This window comes from Malania oleifera, chromosome 12 (assembly GCF_029873635.1).
Source record: "Malania oleifera isolate guangnan ecotype guangnan chromosome 12, ASM2987363v1, whole genome shotgun sequence".
Lineage (NCBI taxonomy): Eukaryota > Viridiplantae > Streptophyta > Magnoliopsida > Santalales > Ximeniaceae > Malania > Malania oleifera.
The window spans coordinates 72766453-72791534 of NC_080428.1; the positions used below are offsets into that span (position 1 = coordinate 72766453).

At 38.1% G+C, this 25082-nt stretch overlaps 1 protein-coding gene across 4 annotated transcripts; it reads left to right on the top strand.

Moving 5' to 3' along the window:
• Nucleotides 1–270: 270 nt before the first annotated feature.
• LOC131144125 (uncharacterized) lies at nucleotides 271–24659 on the top strand. Of its 4 annotated transcripts, XM_058092531.1 has the most exons (12): nucleotides 289–519; nucleotides 727–840; nucleotides 969–1087; nucleotides 1461–1507; nucleotides 1587–1687; nucleotides 7567–7654; nucleotides 21195–21303; nucleotides 23391–23562; nucleotides 23680–23751; nucleotides 23840–23953; nucleotides 24042–24146; nucleotides 24223–24659. In XM_058092531.1, the coding sequence occupies exons 1-11, from the start codon at nucleotides 418–420 to the stop codon at nucleotides 24132–24134; spliced, it is 1131 nt and encodes a 376-aa protein (XP_057948514.1). In that variant the 5' UTR covers nucleotides 289–417; the 3' UTR covers nucleotides 24135–24146; nucleotides 24223–24659. The 4 variants fall into 4 exon arrangements, 3 of the variants coding, with proteins under 3 accessions (XP_057948515.1, XP_057948514.1, XP_057948516.1); XM_058092532.1 differs by having other exon boundaries at nucleotides 271–519; nucleotides 24042–24659; XR_009133700.1 differs by having other exon boundaries at nucleotides 23680–23716; nucleotides 24042–24235.
• Nucleotides 24660–25082: the final 423 nt, after the last annotated feature.

A 25082-nucleotide genomic window follows, 5' to 3' on the forward strand; every position in this document is an offset into this window, starting at 1 on the left:
GATATTATTAGCATTTCTTGTTTTTAAAATTTTTATTATAAAATAAATTTGATTTTGTGTAATGAATATAGATTCAACCTTATGTGGACTGAAATAGTAATTCTTCCTCTCATAGAAATTGTAATTCGATCAAAATATGATTTTATATTTTTGCATATAAAATGAAGTAATATAAATTTATTTTTAAAATTTAATTCCATTTCAGTTTGATTACGGAAAACAAACCCGGGACTTGGGGTTTAAGTATCATTTATATAAATTTAGGGCATTTATAACTTGAAAATGTATTTTAGATAAGGAGAGAGAGAAAAGAGAGTTGAAAAATGTAGCAGCAACCATGGAGTCCGTGAACCAGGCATCAATGGGTGTATTTTGAAATTTTGATCTCAGCCTCGTCGGGGAAGATCACTTGAGACAATGGAGTGCGCTGGGAAGGGGCGGGGTACGAGGTGCAAGGGCCCGCCCTCAAGACGCTGCGCTCGCTGCGGCGCCGTTGCCTACTGTTCTGTTTCTCACCAGGTTCTCCGACTACAGTCCGTTTCTTCCTCTTGCTTTTGTTTATTTCCCTTATCCCCTTTTAAACTACTGATTTGTGGGGCTTCTCAAACTTGGATTCCAATTTACACAGGGGGTTTGTCTCCGATATGTTTAAAAAAAAAAAATGTTTGCAAGTATGATAGAGCTGCGATGAGATACTGATTCAACGCGTTCAAAATTTGCCCCTAGATTGCGCACTGGAGTGTTCACAAGGAAGAGTGTGAAAGATTTGAACAACAGATGGAGAAGGTCGATGTCTTGAATGATTTTCCCTTTACGTTTTCGGAGGAAGCTACACTTCGGGTAGAGTGGCAAGCAGCTCGATGTGAATGGGATATAATGCACTGGGCTTTCGACATTTGTATTATTTTGTTTGTTTTTTTGGGCGACTGCAGTGATGGGCTGTGCTTACTTTGCTTCATTTGTGTCAGGTGTGTGAAAAGCAGGAGACCAGGTGTTCATTTTTGGGCAAAAGGGGCATTCACCAAGCGGGAATGTGGATGTCAGAGTGCTGCTGTGGGGCTTTAGTTCCATTTCTTCATCATTCAAGGTTGTTGTTGTTGTTTGTTTTTTTTGTTTTTGTTTTCGTTCTCTATTTTTTGATACCCAAATTATAACAATTGTTAGTGAAGATATCATCTTCAGTTGGTCCTTCTAATGATGTGTATTCATGCATGAATTTGCAATAAAACACAGGGTGTCCTAGTTGCCCAAACCATCTGAATTGAAGGGAGGATTATTTTAAATTCCATCAAATTTTATCATCCGTTTACCCAATAGATTAAACCCTGTGGAAGATGAATATTGAGTCGCTGAATCAATGAAGATATTGGTTTGCCATGAACTACTCTTGCAATTTGAATAACTTATGCTGGTAAATCTTTTGCTTTGGTTTATTTTTCTTTCTAAAATTTTCCAAGCAGGTTGAATGAAGGTTGGAATCTTTCGAGTGACTTGTGCCCATGTAAAGGTATTATCTTTTGCTTCCAACTCACTTTTATCCCAAATTGACTGCTGTTTCTAGAAATTTACTTCATATGAATGTGCAGAGCCCCTCTCTCCGAAATCAAAGCATTTAAGTAGTTGGAAGGACTATTATGAGTGGAGGTGTATCCCGCTACATTCGCCTGTTGCTTTGCTTCTTCATTGGGTATGGTACATGCAATGCATTTTAGTAACTAGTGTTAAAAGTGTTATGTAAGTTGGAACACCTAATCACAATATAGATCTCCCTCTTTATTTATAATGTGTGTCATGACTCATATACATTACAATGACCATTATGCATTTGCTGATTCATGCTTACTAACACACATCAATACTATTAAGTAATTGAGACTAAATAACTAGTAATTAGTAAGACTCCCCCTTAAGCTAGAGCATATTATATGTTTTTAGCTTGTTACAATTGGATTTGACTTGATCTCCCCCCCCCCCCCCTAAAAAAAAAAGAGCTCTAGTGAATACATTAGGAAGATGGAAATCAATATTCACATGAATGATTGCAATGAGCTTTTGCACTAGTTTCTCTTGAACAAATTCATTATCAACTTCAATGTGTTTATGCTAATGGAAGACTGAGTTGGTGGTAATACGGAAGCAACTTGATTATCACACACATCAACTCCATAGGTTAAGGATGTGGAAAATCAAGTTCTTCCAACATGTTCTTTAGCTAGACCTATTACATGTTGTGTGTATCATGGTCCGATACTATGACTTAGCGCTTGATTGGGCCACAAAAATTGTTTCTTACTCTTCTAGGATATACTTGTGGGACCTTGATCCTAGTATAGGAGGCCTATCGCAATTTGCAAGTGCGCCTTTTTAGGTGTTGCAAAACACAAATGAGAACATCTCAATGGCTTATCAAGGAATCAAGAAACAAACTCATAATACTTGTTGCAGAAAAAATGTGTCTAATTGTGGGATTGTGAGGTAGTTTAACTTCCCAACAAGTTTCTGATATTGACTTAGACTAGCCAACATATCACCCCTCATTTCGTAATAATATGCTGTCAGGATCTGTAGGTGTATGAGCGGGTTTGAATCCCAAGTGCCTAGTCTCCTCTTAAAGCTAAGTCTCCGATATTGTTTTGGACAAACCAACAAATCATCCTTACTTCGTACTAATTTGCTGCAAGGATCTATAGGTGTTAGAGTAGATTTAAATCCCAAGTGCCTAGTCTCGTCTAAAAGATTGAGAATATGCTTTCTATTTAATAAGGCACTCCTTCTACGAGATATAGATAATTCCACACCCAAAAAGTAGTTTAAGAGACCTAGAATTTTAGTTTGAAACTTTATCTAGAGAAATCGCTTTAGAGTGTGAATATTTTGTTCATCATTTCTTGTAATCACAATGTATTCTATGTACATAATCAGTAAATACAGAGTGACGTATTGCACATTGCTCAAGGCCAAACTTAAGCCCAATTGCATTGAATCTGCCAAACCATGCTTTAGGAGATTGCTTCAGATCATATGAGAAATTTTTTTTAGACGAGACACCAATGCTTACTCCCCTTAATCAACAAACTTGGGTGGTTGCTCCATATAGACCTCCTTGGGAAGATCACGTAGGAAGATATTCTTTACATTTATTTGATGCAAAGGCCAATAATGGCAATGGCTATGGAGATATAATCAAAAGAATCGAGGCAAGTTTGACGATCGGGGAGAATGTGTCAGAATAATCCAAACCATACATGTGAGAGTACATCATTTAGCGACAGGACATACCTTAAGATGATCCATAAAACCATCAAGATCGATTTCACGGTATACAACTAGCAACAACCAACCAATAGGAAGATGTATGAGTTCCCTAGTGTCATTATTAGCATGCATCTTGTCAACCATGTTGTCACTTCACCCAAAATGGGACAAGGCTTTTTTGTTAGATTTGGAAATAACTACAGTCGATAGAGTACTAACGAAACAAGGTGAAAAAAACTCATAATAAATGAAACTGGAGATTGGATGCTGGGTATAGGCTTTAGTGTTTTACTTTTTGGGAAAACACTATAAAGATCAACATCTTAGGAAACTGGATCATTAGATAAGGAAACCAAAGGCATACCAGTAGAAGTTGAAGGAGACTTTCCTCCCTTGAGTCACTATTGTGTGTCACCTTCAAATTACAAATTAGGATGATCTAGGCAATTAAAAGGACTCAAACTAGATTTACGATATAGGAGAATGCTTGGCAGAGATAATAACTATAATCTTGAAGGGAATCTAGAAGGTTAAATAGAGGAAGGGAATTCATCAAGATTAGCATGGTAAAGGAATCAAAATAGCATGACACAGACTTAAAGAATATTAACATCATAAATAACAAAAAAGTGATGCCTAGTAGGACTATTATGGTGATGCCTTTCATGAGGAGCCTAGAAAAATATATTTGATAGCACGAGGATCCAACTTATCCATCCCTAGTGTTAACTCAACACCCAGGAAACACTCACCCTTCCAAAAGAGCAATGCGAGAACTTCTCTACCCGCGAGCCTGATCTACTCGCCTAGTTGGATCACCTGAAAAATGTTAAGTCACTAGGATGAGATGACGTTCAGTAAGAAGAAATATGCTATTACTAGTGTGTGGCAACTAAGTTACACATTTAATTTATTGATATAATGCTGAAATTGTATTATTAGTGTATGGCAACTGAGTTACACATTTAATTTACTTATATAATACTGAAATTGTAAAGCTGATAGTCTAGTATACTGTACAGATCACATTTATTATAATTTAAAATACAATTGTATATCTGAGTTTTCTAGTTACACATAATTCTAATATTATTATAAAACTGCTGCTGCACTGTATATCTGTATATATATATATATATATAGAAACATCTGTAATAATACCCTGGGAACTGAATGTCATGATTTAACCTCTCATGATAGGGTTGTGCGGCTTGTAGGCGGGACTTAACTCTGGTTGGCCTACCAGGCAAGTCAATCCGAATACAAGGAGTTAAAATGAGAATAAAGGAACATTTGTACGCAATAGGATAGTTTACCACCAAGAACAAAGGATGACATTTTGTTGACAAGAGAGGAGGTAGTGAGAATGGCATCACTCCATAACACTTTATGAACATTCATTTCACATATCAGGATATGAGTGATTTCAAGGACACGTGTTTTTTCCCTCTTTGCAACTCCATTTTGTTTTGGGTGTGGGCATAAATGGCTGATAAATGTTAAATCATACTAGACTTGATCATATAGGTCTTGAATTGGGTAATGATGTACTCCTTAACATTATCAAAATGAAGTATAAATCGAATTGAGTTTGTATCTTAGAACAAATAAAAGATATGAAATAACTAAGAGCAATCCATTATTGAATAAAGCCAAGTCATTCTTGAGTAGTCGTCTACAACATGGACTAACATGACCCCAAACACAAAAATGGAATGACATGATAGGACTTTCTGCTCATTTATTGACTCTCAAAGCAAATAGAGCATGATGATGCTTTCCTAATTGTCAAGATTCACACTCAAGACTAGACATAAAAGTCGTTTTTTTTACTTGTCTAACCAATGCAACAATGGATTTGAAGTGGTGTAGCAGTAGCATTATAGGTTGTAGAAGGACCAATCTTAAAGTGGTGAAGTCCACTGGCCTCATGCCCTTTACCAACCATCTTCATTGTCTTCAAGACTTCAAATATGAATTACCACATAATAAGGAAAGATTGTTACAAAACAATTCCTGGATTTGTAATCTTGCTAATTGCCATAAGATTAAAGGGAACTTAGGAGCACACAAAATAGAAGAAAGATAGACCAAAGGAGTAGGATTTACTGTCCCTATTCCTTAATGGTCGTAGTGGGTCTGTCAGCAAGTCTAACATGAGGTAAGTTTTGAGAATACTAGAGGGTGGAAAAGAAATTGGTTATAACATGAGGTGTGCTTTTAGAAAACTGGAGGGTGGAAAAGAAATTGTTTATACATGGTCAGTAGCAGCTAGATCTAAAACCCAAGGACAAGTTGGGGAATCACTAGATGATAGGCAAGCTCTAAGGTACCTATTTCAGCAAGAGATGCAATGGGGAGAGAAGTTTGGTGTTGCACTTGAACTTTGAATACTCTTCCTCTAAAACAAGTATATTAAGCTCCCTTTAATGCTTGGGGTTTTACTGCAAAGATCCGAACTTTGCCCAATTGTATGACCTTCTCGTCCACAATGGGTACACTTGCGTGGCAGGCCTCTACCTCATCCTTTTTTTTCCTCACGACCACTTGGATCACTTGAGAACTTCAACTACTACTTGGTCTAACCAGAATCACATGGTTGAAGCTAGAGGTCGAAAGACTGGAACCAAAGGTTGAGGAACAGGTGTTGGAAGAAGCACGAATGACGCATGTGAGTAAACACCAGCAAAGGGTGGTAACTCTGCACCACTGGGACCAGAATGCTTCGAATTTGGGTTTCAAACCCATTACGTCCCAAAGGATTGTTATTTGCTCCTCCCCCCTCTGCATCTTATGGACATCAACTGTTATGGGTTGCTCAATGTTGTGTTCCTCATGGATGCCCTTCATCTTTGCGAAGTACTCCATGATGCTTGTGTGTTTCGCTTGCAAATGAAGGTATTCTTGGGAGATATTGTACATACTAGTAATGTTATTGGAATAAAAGAGTGTGGCATAATTCCAAATCTCCTTGCCTACATCTTGATGCATTCACATTTGTGCAATCTTGGATTCCATTGAGTTCCACACTAGGGAGACAATCAACGCAGCTTCCTGAACCCATACTTCTTTCCATTTGTCACTAGGCTCGGATTGAAACAAGCGTTCTGATTTCCCTAAGCCTATCAAATAGATCTTGATAGCCTTTGATCACCGTGCACAGTTCTTTCCATGTAACTTCTCGACTGTAATCTATGACAAGAGGAGGGAAATCTTTTGGAATTCATGAACTCCATCCCAGAACAAGATAAACAACCAGCACAAATAAAAAACACAGCAACATAACTGTTTCAAGCCCCAATAAAGTCGGCTACCATTGACGAAAATCCTCTAGCAATGCCATACAATCATTTCCTGATTGGCATGCATGAACAACTAAAAGCTGGTTTTTTTGCACAAAAATCCATCACCAAAAACGTGATAATATGATTTCTAGAGTTATTCAAATGTCATGGCTGTATGAAGCCTTACGCACTGACATGTGGAGTTGGCACTGCCAGCCTTCAATTTGCATACGAGGGAGGCTCCAGTGATGGGATTTCAGGGCTTGGCATATTGGCAGTGTCTGTGGGTGTCTATGGTGTTGGTTTTGCAAGATCTCAAGTGGTTTTGGTGTTCCTGAACATGCAGTGTCGGTAGGAAGTTTCTCGCAACTGCTGTGTCTTTTGGTTTCTGCTAGACTGGTTTTCAGGCCTACAGTGGTGCTACTAGCTCTCCTACAATAGTAGACTAGATATGCTGAGGATTATGGCTTCTAGGGCTAGGTTTATTGGTGTCTTCGCACTTAGGGTTTAGGTCTCGGTACCATGCTAACACTTTTGTGTAAATTGGAAGACCCAATCACAGAGTAGGTCTCCCTCTCTAGTCTTTATTTATCATGTGTGTGATATACATTGCAATGACTATCATACTCTTATCCACTCATGCTTGCTAACACACAGAAATACTACTAAATAAATGAGACTAAACAACCACTAACCAGTAACAATTAGTAATACTTGGTTTTATCCAATAACGGTTGTGCATTGGATGAGTAGAGTAGTGTGGTAATTTGCAGCAAAGCCTTTCTTCAGAAGAGAAAAATCTTTTGTGTTAAAAAACACTTATTTTGTTTAGAATCTTTGATACTCATGCATAAGAATAAAAATCTTTTGTACTTACACCAAATATATGATGCTGAAAAAATGAATAAATTAGGCCGACTGTTCTTTTGGAATGCTTAATTTTTAAGATACCATTCTCATCATTGAGTGTCAGCATGCTATAGCTGCTATGTTTGCTTAATTGTTTTTGTCCTTCCTGATTATTCAGCCACTTACTATATATTGGGCCACACAACTTGCTGCTAGCAGAAGCTTGATTCCTGAGAGTAATAATGAACTGCGCATACACTATCTTGGTAAACAATCGTGTTTGATTTCCTATTGAATTTTATTTTGGAACTGTTTTATTAGTGTTACGGCTTTATACTGTATGGGCAGCTTATGCTAATTCCTTTCTATACTCAATTGTCCTCTGTTAATGTTAAGTATATAAAACACTATATACCTGTTCTGGTCTTTAAGGCAATTGAAGAAATATCTTAAATCAAATTCTCAAAACATCAATTGCAACATTTTTTTTTTCTCCGATGAGTAATAAGATTAGTATGCATTAAAGGGGATGCCCCCTTGCAAAAAAAAATCGATGTTTGAAAAATATAGACATAAAAAAATTTTAGTCCTGGATAAAAGATCTAAATGCTGAATTCTGGTGCCCCAAAAGAACAGCATCTGGGTTACTAAGTTTTTCAATTTTTGACCTAACAACTTACCTCGATAAATAATCTGTTGTTTCTTTCCCTCCATATAAACCAAAGAGGCGGAGAGGAGCCAAATTCCACAGTGTATTCTCTGAGCTCCAGTATTGCAGCATGGTCTGAATGCTGCTCAGCATGACACAATCTATTCCAAGCCACTGCGACATGAAGATCCAAAGCTTCTATGCCACTTAACAATGGAGGAGGAGGTGGTTTGAAGATTCTCCATTCTCCTTGCACATGAAGTTTCTAAGATTGTCTCATGGTAAGAATTGCCTCCCAGGTAAAGAAATGGAGGTTATGTTTGGTTCACGTAATGGCTATTCCTAGAAATAGAGTGAAATGGAATAAGAATGTAATGAAAATTGTATAAGGATGTAATAATTTAGGAAGAAGCTACTCAGGCACAAGTTTGTGTTATTCCATCCTACATGGAATGAGAAAGGAATTGCAATTCTTGGGAGTAATTCTTCCATGTTTTGGAGAATAGAAAATATATGCATTGTTATTGCTTTATAATGACAGCTCATTTTTCAGTGTAAACTATCAAATCCTTATATTATAACCATTCTTTTCTTAGGAATTGGAATTCCGTGAATCAAATGTATCATTACCCTTTTTCTTTTTTTGGAATTTTAGGGTGCATTTGGTTTGGTGGTTAAGGCTTACAAGCCTGGGTTGGATTGAACTGGATTGGCTATGATTATGATCCTGTTCCATATTTGGATGTTAACACCCATAGGATAGGCTAATTGTTAAAGGACCAAAAATCCGTTTAATTTTGGGCAATGCTGGGGACATATAGAGCCTCAAAGTGAGCATTTTGTAATTCTACATGGGGAGGTTTCTGTTTATGGTGGAGAGGCAGAGGTGTTGGGCAAGCCTAATGTGCACAATCTGCACGTCATATCTGCTGCTGCCTGTGGCATGGAGGCAGCTGTAGGATTTCATTGCATGGTGCTTACAGAGGGAGCTGATGAAGAGATGGACGTTGGCACAATTGCTGCAGCATCCAATTTATATTTGGGAACCCCAGAGACACACACAGCCTGATTTTTTTGTCTCATCAGCTTTTGCCTCCCAGTCATTGCATCATCCTTCTTCTCATTGATTTTGATTTCTCCTCCCCCAACTTGTGTTGCGATCACTTTTGCATCTGTTTTCTGTAAGTTTTGGGGTTCCTATTTTGATTTTTAGAAAGAATATCAGGGAAATGTTTCGAGCGTCAATCAGCAAATCAATTAGCAACCACTCAATAAGTCCTTGATAATGCTTTAGCACAAGAGAGAAAATCTGAGTTTTAGCATTGGAGCTTGGGTTTCTGATATTGAATTTCATCATTTTGTTTTATAGTTTGCTACTGTTTTTTGAAAATTTTTTAATATGGGAAGCAACAAGTTGAAGCTGTGATGACCGCCACTCCCAGCAGAGCTTGGCGTTTCCTTCACTTTCTTCTCCCTCTTCACTGTGCTGCCTTGCCTACATCTGCCCACCTTCAAAGAACTCCTGCAGCAATTTCTGAACCACGCCGGAGGATTTCGCCAAACCTGCACAAGTGGATTCCCTATGAATGCAACCTTGTGTTTCACCTCCATGAGGTGACAAAGTTTATGGGGAGCACTGGCATGATCCGACAATTGGGGGGGGGGGGGGCAGTTGTGCTGAAAAAGACAATCCAGGGGGCATTATCGCCCCCCCATTTTTTTTGTTGGCTTGGTCTCACCGGTGTGGTGGGATCCAACTAATACAAGTGATAAATGAAATAAAAATAAAATGAAATAGAAGGAAGAAGGGGGTTGGAAGTTGACTCTTGCATGGGGCATAAATGCTTGGTTGCCATAGCAAGCTTGCTTTCAAGGCTAACTAATTAGTCTTGGTTAATGGCATACTTGATTTACTTTTTTGCAACATGGTGGTTTCTTTTTTTACGACTCCTTGATTGATGTGTATGACCTAACTTCCCAAGCATGCAACAATATATTTTCAAAGTCATGCATTGACTTTAAAGGCAATTGTCTTGACAATAGTGACATGGTCATTTATTGGATGGTTGGATTTTATATGAATGTAGTATCTATATGAGTAGTAGGGTTTCATTGCCATATGATGAGAGAGATGGAGTAGAGTGGAGTGGGGGTTTAAGTTCATGAATGAGCAAATTGTAAAAGGTTTGACCTTGGGTTCTTCTTCCTTCACAAAAATATATTTTCTTGGGTTTGAAAAGGGTTGTGGGTTTTCACAATTATGGGGAGAGGAGTGATACTCTATTGTTGTATTTTCTCTATACCTTGATAGTAATTAAATTCTTGCCGGATTGGCCATGGATGTAGTCCTAGTGCCGAACCATGTGACTTTCTTATATTCTTTTATATTGTAATGTCGTTGTCTCTTTACCAATTAGGGTGTGGATGGTTCTTGTGGCCCAACAAAGTATCTCCACCTCATGACCGTGTGGTACCATCACCAAGCTCATATCCTCCACCTTGATAAAGTCTCCTTTGGCTAACTACCAAACCACCAAATTTACCTTGGCTTGAAACATGGAGACCCATTTGGCTTACCTTTCTCTATTGGAAATGCCATCACTTTCTCCCCAAATGAACTTTCGGTTTGTTGGCCCTGCTACCTTTCACTTACTTGGAAAGAACATTCTTTTTCCATGCACTTGAACCATCCACATCTTTCATTAATGTGGTACCAATTAACTTGTACAAGTTCCTTATCGAGATACTCTCATCACCACAAGTGCACCTTTTGAAACTTTAATACACCCACTTTGACCAATGAACCTATACCCTCTTGAATCTAATACCGAGAGTGAAATCAAGTTTTCTTTCAAGTCCAGTATGTGCATAACATTTTCAAGAGTTCTCATAACATCATTATACATTTTTATCTGCACACAACCAACTCGCATTACCTTAGATTTTGAGTCGTTCCCTATTGTTACATGACTATCCTCACATAAACCATAAGAATGAAACCATGATCTATATGAGCACATATAATGAGTTGCACCACTATCAAGAACCATTTTTCTTGGGTAATAGGATTCTTACTAGTAACGTACAATTCACCATCACAAACGGTAATGGACTCTCCAACTTGATTTGCTTCGCTCCCATGTTTGTTGTCTTCATTCTTTCAATTCCGGCATTCCTTCTCCACGTGACCTTACTTTCCACAATGTGATGCAGGGGCAACATCAAGGTTCTGCAGCCATGGAAAAATTAGAAGAGAGGAAGGAAGGGAAAGGGAGGAGGAGAGAGGAGATACCAGGGGAAAAACTCACATTCAACTTCAATTCAAATTCATTAACAACTAACTTATGATATGGCTTTCACACACTATTTACAAGAAAGCCTAAACACATAAAATTACACACGTACCCAAAAAATACATGAATTACAAAACAAACCCATAATTTACACAAATATTACAAGTAGGCCCCCAAAATACACATAATATTATACTTAATTAAACTAATACTTAATAAACTATTAATTAAACCCAACAGTCCCTTAACCCTATTCTTCTTAATTATTCTTCAACATGGCTCTTCGCCTCTTTCCAAGGTCTTGCTTCTTGTTCAACATCACAATGCCAACAAGCAAGTCAATTATTTCAAAACTTTGAATGGCTTGTCCCTTGTTTGCTTGACCATCCTCTAGTAACAAGAACTTCATTTCCACCAAATCTGGAGCTTTCTATGGTTGCACTCTTGCAAATTTCATTGTCCAACAAATGCCTTTGTCGCATCATCTAATTTGAGATTTTCCTTGGAGTAACTAAAGTTCATGAGAAGACTTCATAACTATTCGATAATGTACGAAGCAAAGTCATTGCCTTGTCTTCATCTTTAAACATTACCCTAATGCTCTCTAATTAGCTTAGAATGTCATGGAAAGCATTCAAGTGATCCAAGACTTTGACCTGCATTCATTTTCAAGTAAAACTTCTACTTTAGGAGAATTTGATTGAAGAAAGATTTAGCTTGATACCAGCTTTCTTATCTTTCCCATAAATTCACAACCGTCTTCTCACTTTTGATATGGAACAAGATATCATCTGATAAACATGAATGGATTGTAGAAACTGTTCTCATGTCCATTTCTTACCAATCATCATTGGACATTTTTTTTTTCAAAATTTTCTTCTTCTCGAGCATGGCTTTGTTTTGCACAAGTTGTACCAACATGTCATGAACCTTCAACTTCCATAGTTCTTCTTTTGCTGTCAAATTTCACCGCCTTGAATCGATTGCTCGCAACCTTCACCACCTTTTTCTTCAAGCAATTTGTCAAACTCCTCATCAATGAAAACCACAGCTTTGATACTACTTTTTTATGTCACAAGAACCAACCACACCGTAATTGGTAAAGAGATAATGAAATTACAATAAATAAGAGAATACAAGAAACTTATGTGGTTTGTTGCTAGGCCTACGTCAATGGGCAATCTGGCAAAGATTTAATTACTATTAGAGAAAATATAACTAGAGAGTATCACTCCTCTCCTCACAATTATGAAAACTCACAACCTTTTTTTAACTTAAGATAATTTGTGTAGGAGGAAGAACCCAAGGTGAACCCCTTCTACAATTCACTCTCTTATGAACTTAGACTTCCATTCCACTATTTCTCTTTATTCCTTATATAGATACTACATGTATATATATAATGTCCAACCACCCAATAAATGACCATGCCACAATTGTCAAGACAATTGCCCCCAAAGTCTCATGACTTTGAAAATACACTCTTGCATGCTTGGAAAGTTAATTCATACACATCAATCAAGGATGACCACTAGGTTGCAAAAAAGTTAATTAAATATTCCATTAACTAAGACTAATTAATTAGCCTTGAAAGCAAGCTTGGTATGACAACCAAGCATTTATGCCCCATGCAAGAGTCAACTTCCAACACCCTTCTTCTTTCCATTTTATTTTTCCAATGTGGGATAAACTCATAAATGAAATTCTCAACAATCTTCCCCTTGAGCAGAAATTTTCTCCCATGTGGGAGCTAGCCCAATTCTCTAATAGTTGCTTAACTGGGCCTTACTCTCGTGCCTTACGTGCCTTGGATTGCATTGCATGTGCCTCCAAACCAATTGTACCTCCTATATCTTGACTCTATTCGAATCCATCTTCCAGGCTTAGATAATCTTTATTGGCCTTGGTCATGCACTTTGTCCTTCAATTGTTAGCATTAAGGGTGAGCATTCGGTCGGTCGGTTAATTCGTTTAATTAATCGAATTAACTAAAAAATTTCGGTTAAAAAATTTCATTAACCGAACTGACTGAAAGTTCTTATTTAACCGAACTCAAAAAGTGACCGAACAAATTTTGGTTAAATTGGTTAATCGATTTTAACCGATTTAATATTTTAATATATATAAGATATAGATTTTTAATAAATATAAATATATATATAATTTTAATATATTTAATATATAAAAAATAAATAAAATTTTAGTATATATATATACTATATAAAATATTTCAATATGTAATATATTTAATTATTTATTATTAATTTATACTATTTGGTTAATTCGGTTAACTGAATTAACCAAATCCAAAAACCGAACTAAAAACCGAAAATCGAAATTCAAAGAAAATGAAAACAGAATCAAATCAACCGAATTTACTCGGTTAATTTGGTTTTAACCGAATTATGCTTACCCTTGGTTAGCACGTTAGGATAATTAGTGTCACATCTTGAACTTTATGATGTCATACACCCAAAGTTATGAACCATCGACTCTAATACCAGTTGTTAGTACCTAGAGAGTCCATGAATGTGTTTGATATTATATGGGTGAGTACCAGCTAGACTCAAAAGCTTAAGCCTAATGGGTGTTGGGCCTAACCATGTATATAAACACCCATCATCTACTTAGTTTTTCTAATGTGTGACAAGCTCACAAGTGGAATAGGGTCAAAAGTGGGAGGTAGGATTGGTTTGGAGGCATGTAGATAGGGCTGCAAACAAACGAAGCTGCTCATGAGCTGCTTGGGAGCTCGCCTTAAGAGCTTGTTTGGGCTTGTTTATATTTAAATGAGTGATTCCCAAGCCGAGCTTGAACACAGTCAAGCTTAGCTCGTTTCAGCTTGTGAAAAACTTGATTAGGCTTGGTAATGAGCTCGAAATTTAGTACTTAAAATATTTTATTTTATTTAAGTTAATAAATTAACTATTGCTTCAAACAAATCCACTAAACAGTAATAAACTTCAAAGTAGCTAATAGTTATTGGTTTATTTATTAATTAAACAAATGTGGTAAAGGAGACTTATATAGAAGAGGGGAGACCTAGGAAGAGTTCAATTTTCCGACATGGGATATGGAAATAAGGGGTTGAAGTGGGGAAAAAGCATGGGGGAGAGAGGCAAGGAGCTGCAGCCTACATGCTTGCGTCCCACATCGGAAATCCAAAAAACATTTTCCGCCTCAACAACTTATAAAAGTCATTGCCCAGCTCCCCTTTTCCTCCACCTTCCCACAAGGCTGTGGGCCAGCTCCATTGTGGGCTTGCTTAGTGTATAATTAAAGTTATGGGTCTCTATTCTTGTGGGTTCTCCTTGGGTATTTCTCTTTGCATTTGGGCTTGTTTACTGATGGGCTTACTTTAATATTCTGTTTTAAGCTTAGCTGGGCATGAATGACCTTTAAAATTTTAAATATTAAATTGGCCGGCTTTGTGAACTGTTCAGTTTGTGGTCTAGACTAGGGGTATACAAAAATTACTGAAAAATCGAAAACTGGACCAAAACAGAACCGTTTGACCTTTTGGTACAGTTTTTCAGTTTCAGTGCTCGTTTTGGTTTTCCAATTTTAAAAAACCGATTTTTGGTTTCGGTTATATAGGCAAACTGAACTGAAAAAACCGAAAAACCGAATTATATATTTATCTAAAAGAATTAGCCTAATTTATCACTCCTAAGTTATTAATTTTACAATCATCATTTATTTATTAAATTATATTTATGAAAATATGCTCAAGTACTTAACTTTTGCAAGAGAAATGGAAGGATTTTATGCATAAAGGTGAGGGCTTTTGTCCCATGTATTACCGATGTGGGACAATGGTCTCTTTGAGATAATGCCTTCAGCCCGCTGCCCAGTCAACACCTCCACAGCCCACCCTTCAGCTTTTACCCCATGTACTTACCGGCTGTACGCTACAACATATTTCACATGCTCCAGGCATTGCCCGCATCCCAGTCCCACATTGGTTGGCATGAGCTTTGGGAGAGCATTCTCCACTTATAACACCAAGCCTCCTCTCTCCATTCTTTCATCAATTGGGCTGCAAGCAATTCAAGCTTTTACTTGGCCCTCTCCAATAAAGGCCCGCTTAATGATTTGAAATGGGCCTTGACTATGTATTGGGTGAGGTTCAGTTCGATTAGAACCTGGAAACCAGACCAACGAATTTTTTTTTTTTTTTTCAAACCGAACCGTCAGTTTATGGTTTGGTAATGATTTTTAATTATAAAAACCGATATGTTTTGGTTTGGTGTTCGGTTTTGGGCAAAACCAGACAAAAAAAAAAACCGAGTAAATCCCTAGTCTAGATTGAGCCAAGCTTGAGTCAAGCTCAAGCCTATGATTAAATTTTCAAGGTAAGCTCGAGCTTGATTTTTGGATCTCGAATTGAACCGAGCTCAAGCACAAGCCGAGCTATTCTTCTTCTGAGCCAAGCCCGAACATGTTCAAGCTTGGCCCAGCTTGGCTTGTTTGTACTTTGTAGCCCTACACGTGGAATGCAATTCGAGGCATGTAAGGCGCGGTGGTAAGGCCCACTCGAGCAACTATTGGAGAATTGGGCTTGCTCCCACAAGGGAGATGGTCTCTGCTCAAGGGGGAAAGTTCGAATTGGGCTTGAGTGTTCATGCATGTGCTCCTGTGGATGTAGACAAGTGCAAGGACTTTCCCAGTGCTAACAAGTGGTATTAGAGCCAATGATTTATAACTCTGGGAGAAAAGTTTAAGGTGTGAAGTTAATTCTCTTGACATGCTAATTGTTGGAGGACCAAGTGTGTGATCGAGGCCAATAAGGATCATCTAGGCATAGAAGATGGATTCGAATAGGGTCTAAACATGGAAGGTATGATTGGTTTGGAGGCGTGCGGAATGCAATTTGAGGCACATAAAGAGGGGTAAGACCCATTTGAGCAACTGTTGGGGAATTAGTCTTGCTCCCACAAGGAGACAGTTTTTGCTCAAGGGGGGGAATTCGAATTGAGCTCAAGTGTTTATGCATGTGTTCTTACGGATATAGGCACGGGGAAGAGGAGCGGTGTTGAGTGGACTCCCATGATTTCGTGCCCTTTCCCATTGTTGAGTAATGGCTCCTAGTTGGTACTTGGTTGCATGACAAGTAATGACTTCCATTCAAGGGGGAGTGATTGGAACTCACAAGTGAGGGAGAGATTGTTGGGAATTCCACTTATGAGTTTATCTCACATTTTAAAAACTAAGTAGATGATGGGTGTTTATATACATAGTTGGACTCAAAACCTGATAGGTTTAAGATTTTGGGTCAAGTTGGTGCTCATCCATGTATATCAAGCTCACCCATGGCCTCCCTTGGCGTTGACATTTTTTTTCCCTTCTTTTTGTTGGCTTGCTAGGCTGGTTGATTGGGGTTGGTGGGGTGGGGAACAGCCAGCCTATCCCACATCAAGTGGCTTAGTGCCCCTTCTTGGCTAGTCTTATTATGTGTTGCCCCAAACATAGGTAGCGATTTGAATGCACCCTTTAGGGGTCCAAAAAACCTTCTTAGGAAATAGTGAAATACAGTGGCCTTTTTCACTAGAAAGTTGTAAAAAGATTTAACAGAAATACTGCTGTTCTTCTTTCCATTGTTCCATATGATAGCATCCTCTTAATATTTTAAATCTGTACAAGATGCCCAAACTTTCCATATCTTCGATCTCCTTGTCATTGCAAGCCTTGTGAAGCTAAATATCTTAAGAAATTGATTGATTTCTATGAGGAATAGTCTTGGTTACCATAGTTTGTTGGGGATGTGGCTCATATTTTGAGTGGAATGCATGCATCGAGGGAAAACATCGTGAAGTGAGGAACAAAGAGAGAAGGTTGCAGAAGGCAAACTCTCGATGGTGGCCAAAGCGTCGACGGTTTCAGGATGTTCTGCAGGGAATTGCTCTTGGGTTAAAATCGTCGATGGTTTGGCTGAAACCGTCGACGGTTACGCTTGCACACGTCACAGAATTTCGAATTGGAGATTAGTAGATTGAGAGTTTTTGGAGGATTTTCCTCCGAAGGATTGCTACAGAAGTGTTTTAGTTATAGTAGAAGTCTTCTGTACGCATAGGGTTAGTATTTAATCATTATTATGTAACCCTAGTTTGATAAGCTTTGTAAGCTTCATTGTGATAGTGAAAACAGCTGCTGCTCCCGTGGATGTAGGCAAATTGCCAAACCACGTAAATCTTGTGTCTTTGATTATTGCTTTCATTGATTCTCTTTGTGAGTGATTGCTTCTTTCGTATTGTTCATCATTGAGTGATTGCATTGCTTGTTCCGTGATTGTTTTGTGGGTTTGTCTGAGGGCTTCCACTGCGCACTCGCGCACAACAATTGGTTTATATCATGGAATCTAAATTTCCTAATAAATTTTACCCACTGTGTTGGCACCAAGTCCTATAATCAAATTTGTTGGTTTGTAATCCTGCAAATATAGGGACAATATAGCATGTACACGTGGCAAGCAATTTACAAGAGCAAAACCTCCTAACCGTATATTTTATTTAAGACAAGGAAATGCACTCAATAACATGTAGGAACACTGAAACATGAATTCTTTGTCGTTTCTGGAATGCAACATATCAATTTTAACCAGTTGACACCATTCGACTGTCAAGGTTTTTGTCATTGACAACCCTAACTGCATAGGCTGTGTTGGATGCAACTAGCATGAATGAGCCACCGACCAACTCTGTCTGCATTTGCATGGCTAGAATGTTGCCAAGTGTCGAAAGCCCACAAAACTACCCTCAGACAGGGGACTGCAAGTCAGCCTTTACAAGAAACCACCAATTAACTGCCCCACTTGGTCAATCATGTTAATCAACTGCTATGTCATTGACACTACACATGGCCTATGGATGCAACCCTTGTGTTGTGCACAATTTCCCCTCTATTATGACACACCCTATACATGAGCATGCACCATGTGACCTTGGAGCATTTGACGTACGACCGAGTTTATCATCTCAAACATAACTGAAACTAGTTAATTTAGTAATGCTGTCAAAGACCGTGGCCAAAACATGTCCATCTTTGACTATGTTGAGCATCTATTCATGCATCTCAAGATTCTCAACTAGCATGTGCTCCCTCTTTGGCAACATAGTATGTGGACCCACATGACAACCCATGACAGGCCACCCTTGATGCTGCCATGGCACATAGCTTAAGGGAACCACATGCCTTGGCAATGTCAAGTGATCAAGGGGCTAATAGTCTATATATTTTTTGACACTTTGACAGTCCATATGGGTGCATTTGTTTCATGGTTTAAGAGTTGCTAGGCTTGGCTAAACCAGATTTAGCCCATGTGTGTTGCAGCAAAAGTAGAGGTAGGAATGTCGGACACTCTCTCTCTCTCTCTCTTCAATAAGAGGGGAAAAAAGGGGGGGGAAGGGCTGCTTTGCCCATGCACATGGGGTAGAGCTGGCCGATGTCCCTGCACTGGCTACCTTATGCTCAGCGTCATAGGTTGAACACTTCATACCTCATGAAGGGCTGTGTGGCATTACTTGAACATGCTCACTAATATCAAATACTAAATATGCGATGAAGTATGAAGTATACATGAGAGTCATATAGCGCATCTCATTAACCTTTGTAGGCTACACGTGCTTAAACACGAGTCATATAGCGCACCTCATTAACCTTTGTAGGCAACATGTGCTTAACAAATTAAACAAGCTGGCTAAACACCTTTAAAATAACTAGTGAATTATATAATGTCTTTTCCAATAACTAGTGAATCATATAATGTTGATGAACACTCACCCAGGCACCCATATTTCTATAGAATTCCTACTCTAGCACAAACATCATTATGCCTGAGGAGTCATGCTCTCCTTTTTTCTCACTACTCAACATGATGGTTACCCACCAGATGAGTATAAGATAAGTGGTCATAGGAAAGCATAATGTCTTAATGCTCTTCTTTTAAGCAGATTGAATAATCGTCATTGGCTGGTCTTCACACAGATTGACCCCCTTCTCTTTGCATGAAAATTTGCTTCTTGCAATTCGTTTTTCAATTTCTCCATGCAAAATAATTCTTGTTGAAATTTTTTTCCACTTTGTAATGTCTTGCAAATTTTCTATACAACCATGCTCATGGAGTTTAGCATACAATTTTTCAGCATGGTCATGGCTATTTGAAATTTTTTGTGCAATTTCTCTTCAATTTCAGGTTTCCTACTGTAATGTTTGTGCAATTTCTTACGATTCAATTTCAGATGGTTGGGCTCCTTGTGTGACTTGTGCAGTTTGCAATTTGGGTGCATGCTTCAATTTCTGTTTGATTAATGAGAAAAACGAAATGAAAAAGAAAAGAATATCTTTGTACTTGTTTGTGATTTGTAAAACAAGGTTACAACAGAAAAAATACACATTAAGATGTTTACAGAATTCAGTTATAGAACGTATATAAATGATTCAGTGTTCTGATTTGGAATTTCAGATATTTGTCTTTGATCTTGTTCCAATATTGACTTCAGTGTTCAGAACTCATCACTTAATTTTGTCAAGCGTACCTATGCCCCCAGAGGGGGGGGGGGGGTGTTGTGTGTGTCTTCCGCTCTATTTATTCCTCCAGATTTGGACAAATTCCTCGAAGCCCTCTTTCCTAAGCCACATGTTTTCAAAATGAAATGGACTACTGCCTCTCGAAAGCTTGCCAAAGTCAACAAGTAGGGGGTAGAAGCCAGAGATTTGCTTAGGGAGGCAGGCTTGAACTTGGTCAGGCTTCATCTCCTTCCCCTCTGGAAACCCAGAATCTGTTGATCCTTGAGAAAGCTGCAAGTTCCTTGGTACTAGACCTGGTGTACAGTCCTCACTCTAAGGAAAGTAATGAATTGCAAACCATAAATGAAGGAACTGAACTTTCTCATGAGTCACGGCTGGCGTAGCTCCATTTACACTCTTTCTCTTGCCAATAGACCTGATATTTAAGTCTCCTTCAATGCACTAGGGCAGCTCCCATCTGGACATTATCAGCCTCAGGTCAGATTGCATCACTTGTGGGTGAAGGCTTATAGAGTTTAAACTTTGCTAGTTCCAACCTTCATGGTACTTCTTTAGTGCATTGAAGAAGTAAGATACTGTTAACATATGATGAAGGCTTGATCCTAATATGGAAGAGTGCCATTTTTTCCCTTCTGGATGAGAAAGTGGACCTTGTTCTGGTTTTGAATCAAATTCTAGCTAGTGAGACTAGTTGAAAAGCTGTAACTGTTGGTTTTCAAACTTATTATGTGCTAAAACTAATTTTGAGTATTTGCGTATGTAGACATGTGATTTTGAGTATTTTCTTATTAAAAAATTTTTTCATAATAAAAATCGTTGGAGTAGTTCCTCGTAAAAAAAACAAACATGTCTTAAGCCGAAGCTGCGCTTCTTTAGGAAATATTTGTGCATATTTAGTATGACATTGTGGTGATGATTACTGTATTAGATATTTAGATTTCTTCAGACTATGAGGGATTGATATAATCATCTTCTGCAATTCTTTTTCTGCGGTGCACGTGATGGATAAGAACTATTATGGTTGGAATCAGAGGGATATTTATAATTTCCAATAAAAATATCAATAGAGATTGCATCTAATGATTTAATGAATTTGCATTAGACAAGGTTATTTGAATAATGCTATGAAAAAAAAATTGAAGCCTGCCTTAGATTCAAACAAAAACCTACGGCTATTTCTATATAAAATTCTAGAAGAGCTTCTTATTTTCGTTCTTTGTGTGGTAGGATGATATTCTGAAGGAGTCTTGATATTTATTTATTTAAATGTGTTCATCATTCTCTCTTTATTCTTACAGTGCTTTTGGTAATTACAAACATGACTTTAATTTTGCATAGGGCCTGACAAAGAGCTTCTTCAACTTGCTGCCTTTGGGGAATTGTATGCACTTTTTCCTGGTGTACAGGTGCATATAGAGTTTGTTGGACCTGCAGTTCCACAATACAGGTCAGTTTCATAAAATGATGGATGAGTTGAACACTATGTTTTGGTTACTGTTGCTACAAGTGTGAGTCAGGCAAGCTGGTTTTGAGATGGGATTCAACTCAAGCCTATGCCAAGTCCAAAACAGTCAGCCTATAGCTTGGCTATGTATGCAGTTAGTTCAGATGATTAAGCTCAAAAATATTAGATTATTATTCTTGGATTTTGTGCAGGTGTACAACTTGGTTTATATTGGTTCTCTTGTTAGATCACTTCACCCTTGATTGTTGTATGTTTATAAGTATTCTGGTCAAAACAAATTACAAGGTTGCATAGGAATTGCAGGGTACATGTTTTGGTGCTAGGGAAAAATTTGAGTTGATGCTGCAAACCAAACACCGTATGAACCTTGTTAAGGTTGCAACTTCCTTCATAGAACCTTGCCTTGACTCTAGAAAAATTTACCCAAGCCTTTAGTGTAATTGCTTGTATCAGTTGAATTGTTGAGCCTGAGCTTAGATGGTGTATCTTTCCATGAAAGTATATACTGTTTGTCACCTGTTGAGGAGATCTTCTTGTATTTTAGAGCATCCACCATAGGTCATTTAGCCCTTTTTGTCTCATTGTTTTTCTGAGATTGTTGAATGGTGTTTTTTTGGCATGTTGTGATGTTGGCATTTCATCATGTCTGTCAACATGATTGTTTTTCCCCTTGAAATTTTACTCCTTAAGGATGTTATCTGCTCCTTCATCTTCCATCTTTATATTTCTTTCATGCCTTCTTTACTTTTTGCCTGGGAGCATTGATTTCTCTGCTTTGTTGGGGACAAGTTATGGTACGACAATTGCCACAACGAATTGGGTGGGCGTATTTGGGTCACTGTTTTGACAAAATCCCTTATTTAAAATTCCATAGTTTAATGAAGTGCTTAAGATCTTATGAATTAGTAAAATGACATTGTTATGGAAGTGAATTCAATGGTAATTGTGAGAAGATGATGGTAATTGTTGTGCTTAGAAATGGTGGTGGTAGTGGGTGGTGGTGGGGGCAGTGGCAAGTTAGTGGTGGTTGTGCAATGGTGGAACAAGTAGTGGCAGGGGTGGTAAGGTTGTTGTAGCAAAGGTGGGAATGGTGGATGGTGGCAACATAGCAGTTGTCATAATGGTGGAGGTCTGGTGGTAAAGGTGATGGCAAGGTGGTTGGTGGAGATGGTGATGACTGTGAGGTGGTGGTGGTATCGTTGTAAAATGTTGTTTCCCTGCTTTGGCGCAAGTCATAGTATTTTGCATTGGTCTGCATTTTTCTGGTAGGTTTGGAAGGAGGAATACACTCTCCCCTCCCTTCCCTTCAAATTCCTAGAATTTTTGGTGTTTCCAAATAGTGAAAAGTCGAGAAGGATTTTAAAATCCTTCATAGCCATTCAAACTCCACCATGAAAAACTATACTGCATCAAACTTGCGCTTGAAAGACAAGGGAACATTGATCATGATGGCTTTGCATGCTAAGTTACATGTTTTGAATTGAAGGCTTGACAAGGGAAAAGGGGAAGCCCATAATAATGTTTTTCAGGGTTGTCAATATTCACAAAAAAAACATAAATAAAGTGCCAGCATTATTTATGGCCTGTCAAGTAGGGCATAGTGCATACAGATGTCTACCTTTGACCCCTAGTATGTTATTGAGGCGTCATTGCTTGGTATTTTTTCCTTGCCGGTAGAAGATAATAGAGATGTGGCTTAGGTAGTTTGGACATTTAAAACACAGGCCAAATAATGCACCACTGAGGAGTGAGCTGGACATTGTTGTTAGTATTAGAAGGGATAGGGGTAGATTTAAAATAACATGGAATGAGATAGTGAGGAAGTATTTAATAGCAGAGGAAAATGCCCTCGATTGTGTGAATTGGTGGATAAAAATTCATTTAGCCAACCTCACCTAGTGGGACATCAGTCTGCTGCTTGTTATTGGTTAACTTCTATCAGTAATGATATTATAAACCTTATTCTCTCTCCCTGTTCATGCACTCATGCATATGTTTGCACCCATGTGTGCATGAATGTATTTGATAGTTACCTAGTTATTAGTTTGATATTTATGTATTTTGAACAGGGATGGTGAGGTGATTGATCTTCACGGGTATGCTTATTGCATTGAGACGGCCTGTATTTGCAAATCTTCAAGTGAAAATGTCAACTGGCATCTATCCACTGAACGAGCCTCAGCAGTGACACTAAGGCTTCACAAAGGTTATTATCATGACCGATGCAGTGACATAGCAAAGGTTTCTCTCTCTCTGTCCTCACACACACACACACACACAAACACACGTAATCCACCCTATCATCATTGAGTCTGCTTGCTGCTTCTTAACAATAGCCTATCATGGCTTCATGGATAGGATTCCTTCCCTCATTTAGTGATTGCTCCAAATGCTGGTATTGCTGCTTATTCAAGCTGGTTGCCAACTATTGTACGTCTGGGATACTTGAACTCTCTGTGCATACCCTGCCAAGCGTGATGCTGGTGCCTCACTAAAATGCACTTCGTGGGCATTTCAGGAGCAAATAAAGGAGCTGAATGTCCCAGCATTTTTTTCTGATTACTGTGAAGAAGCTTCCCATCTGGCAGCTTGTTGCATAAGCTCCATAACTGGCAACTCGCTCACATTTCCTGTATGTTTGTTGCTACTTCTGTCTTCAACAGTGTATAAATTAGCATTATAGTTATTTGAGTTATTTCTCTAATCTGTCTGTCTTGCAGATTCAATTAAATCCATTCAGGCAGCCGTTGGTGGCGGAAGAGAGTGCTCTGCTTCTTCCTTGTTATTCAAACTGCTTTCTGTTTGGAATGTGAACTGTTTTTAAGGTTTAAAATTTTTGATTACTTAAAACTAATAGAATGCAGGAAGCCAGGAACTCATAAATGAGAATATTCTGTTCAGCTTGGTTCTTCTGGCACTCAAGTACTCATAGAGGATTCTAAAGGTCTTCCTCCTAGGGGTTCATTAAAGTTTTGATCTGGGGTCGTGCTGCAGTGCTCTACCTATTCCAGATTCCGAAATCCTTTGTAGCAGCCTAAACCCAAATGGCGGCATCTACGAGCTTGAGACAATCCTAAGCAGCAGTGATACTAGCCATGTCCAACTGTGGGTTTGGCTGCTACAATGCCAGTTTTTTTTTTTTTTGGGCTCAGATGGTACTGAGTTACGCTTACCTTTTCAAGTTGAAAACGGGCATTAGAGTTTACTTTCCTATTCTTTCTCTCTGTAAAATTGATTTTGAATTTTTTGTTTATCTTTAGGAGGGTCTAACGATGTATTTTTCTTGTTTTCTTCTTTAAAAAATTAAATGTCATTTCAACTTTCAAGTTGACTAGGAATTGAAAGGACACCATTTAACATTGAAACAAAATTGTTCTAAATCAAATCCTTTTTCAACCAATAAAAGGAAACAAGTTTTTCAAGCAAAATGAAAATTTGGTGATATTTTGCCGAAGAGTTGGCGAGGAGATTGAAGAGGGAAATGCATTCACTAAGGTTCTATTTTGAACTTAAAAAATGAGAGAAAGGAAAAGAAAACATAAAGGAATTTAATTCTCATGTTTGGTTATTCAAGAAAATTTTTTTAAGTAAAAGTAAAACATATCAAATCAATGAATAAAAATTTGGTTTTATACACTTCGTATTTAATTTTTCTTGATTTTTTCTTTCCTTTCCTCACCAAATCTTTGACCCTAAAAGAATGAGAAAGGGGATATTACCATTGATAGAGTTGGGCAATAAGCTTTGATGCTTATTTATTT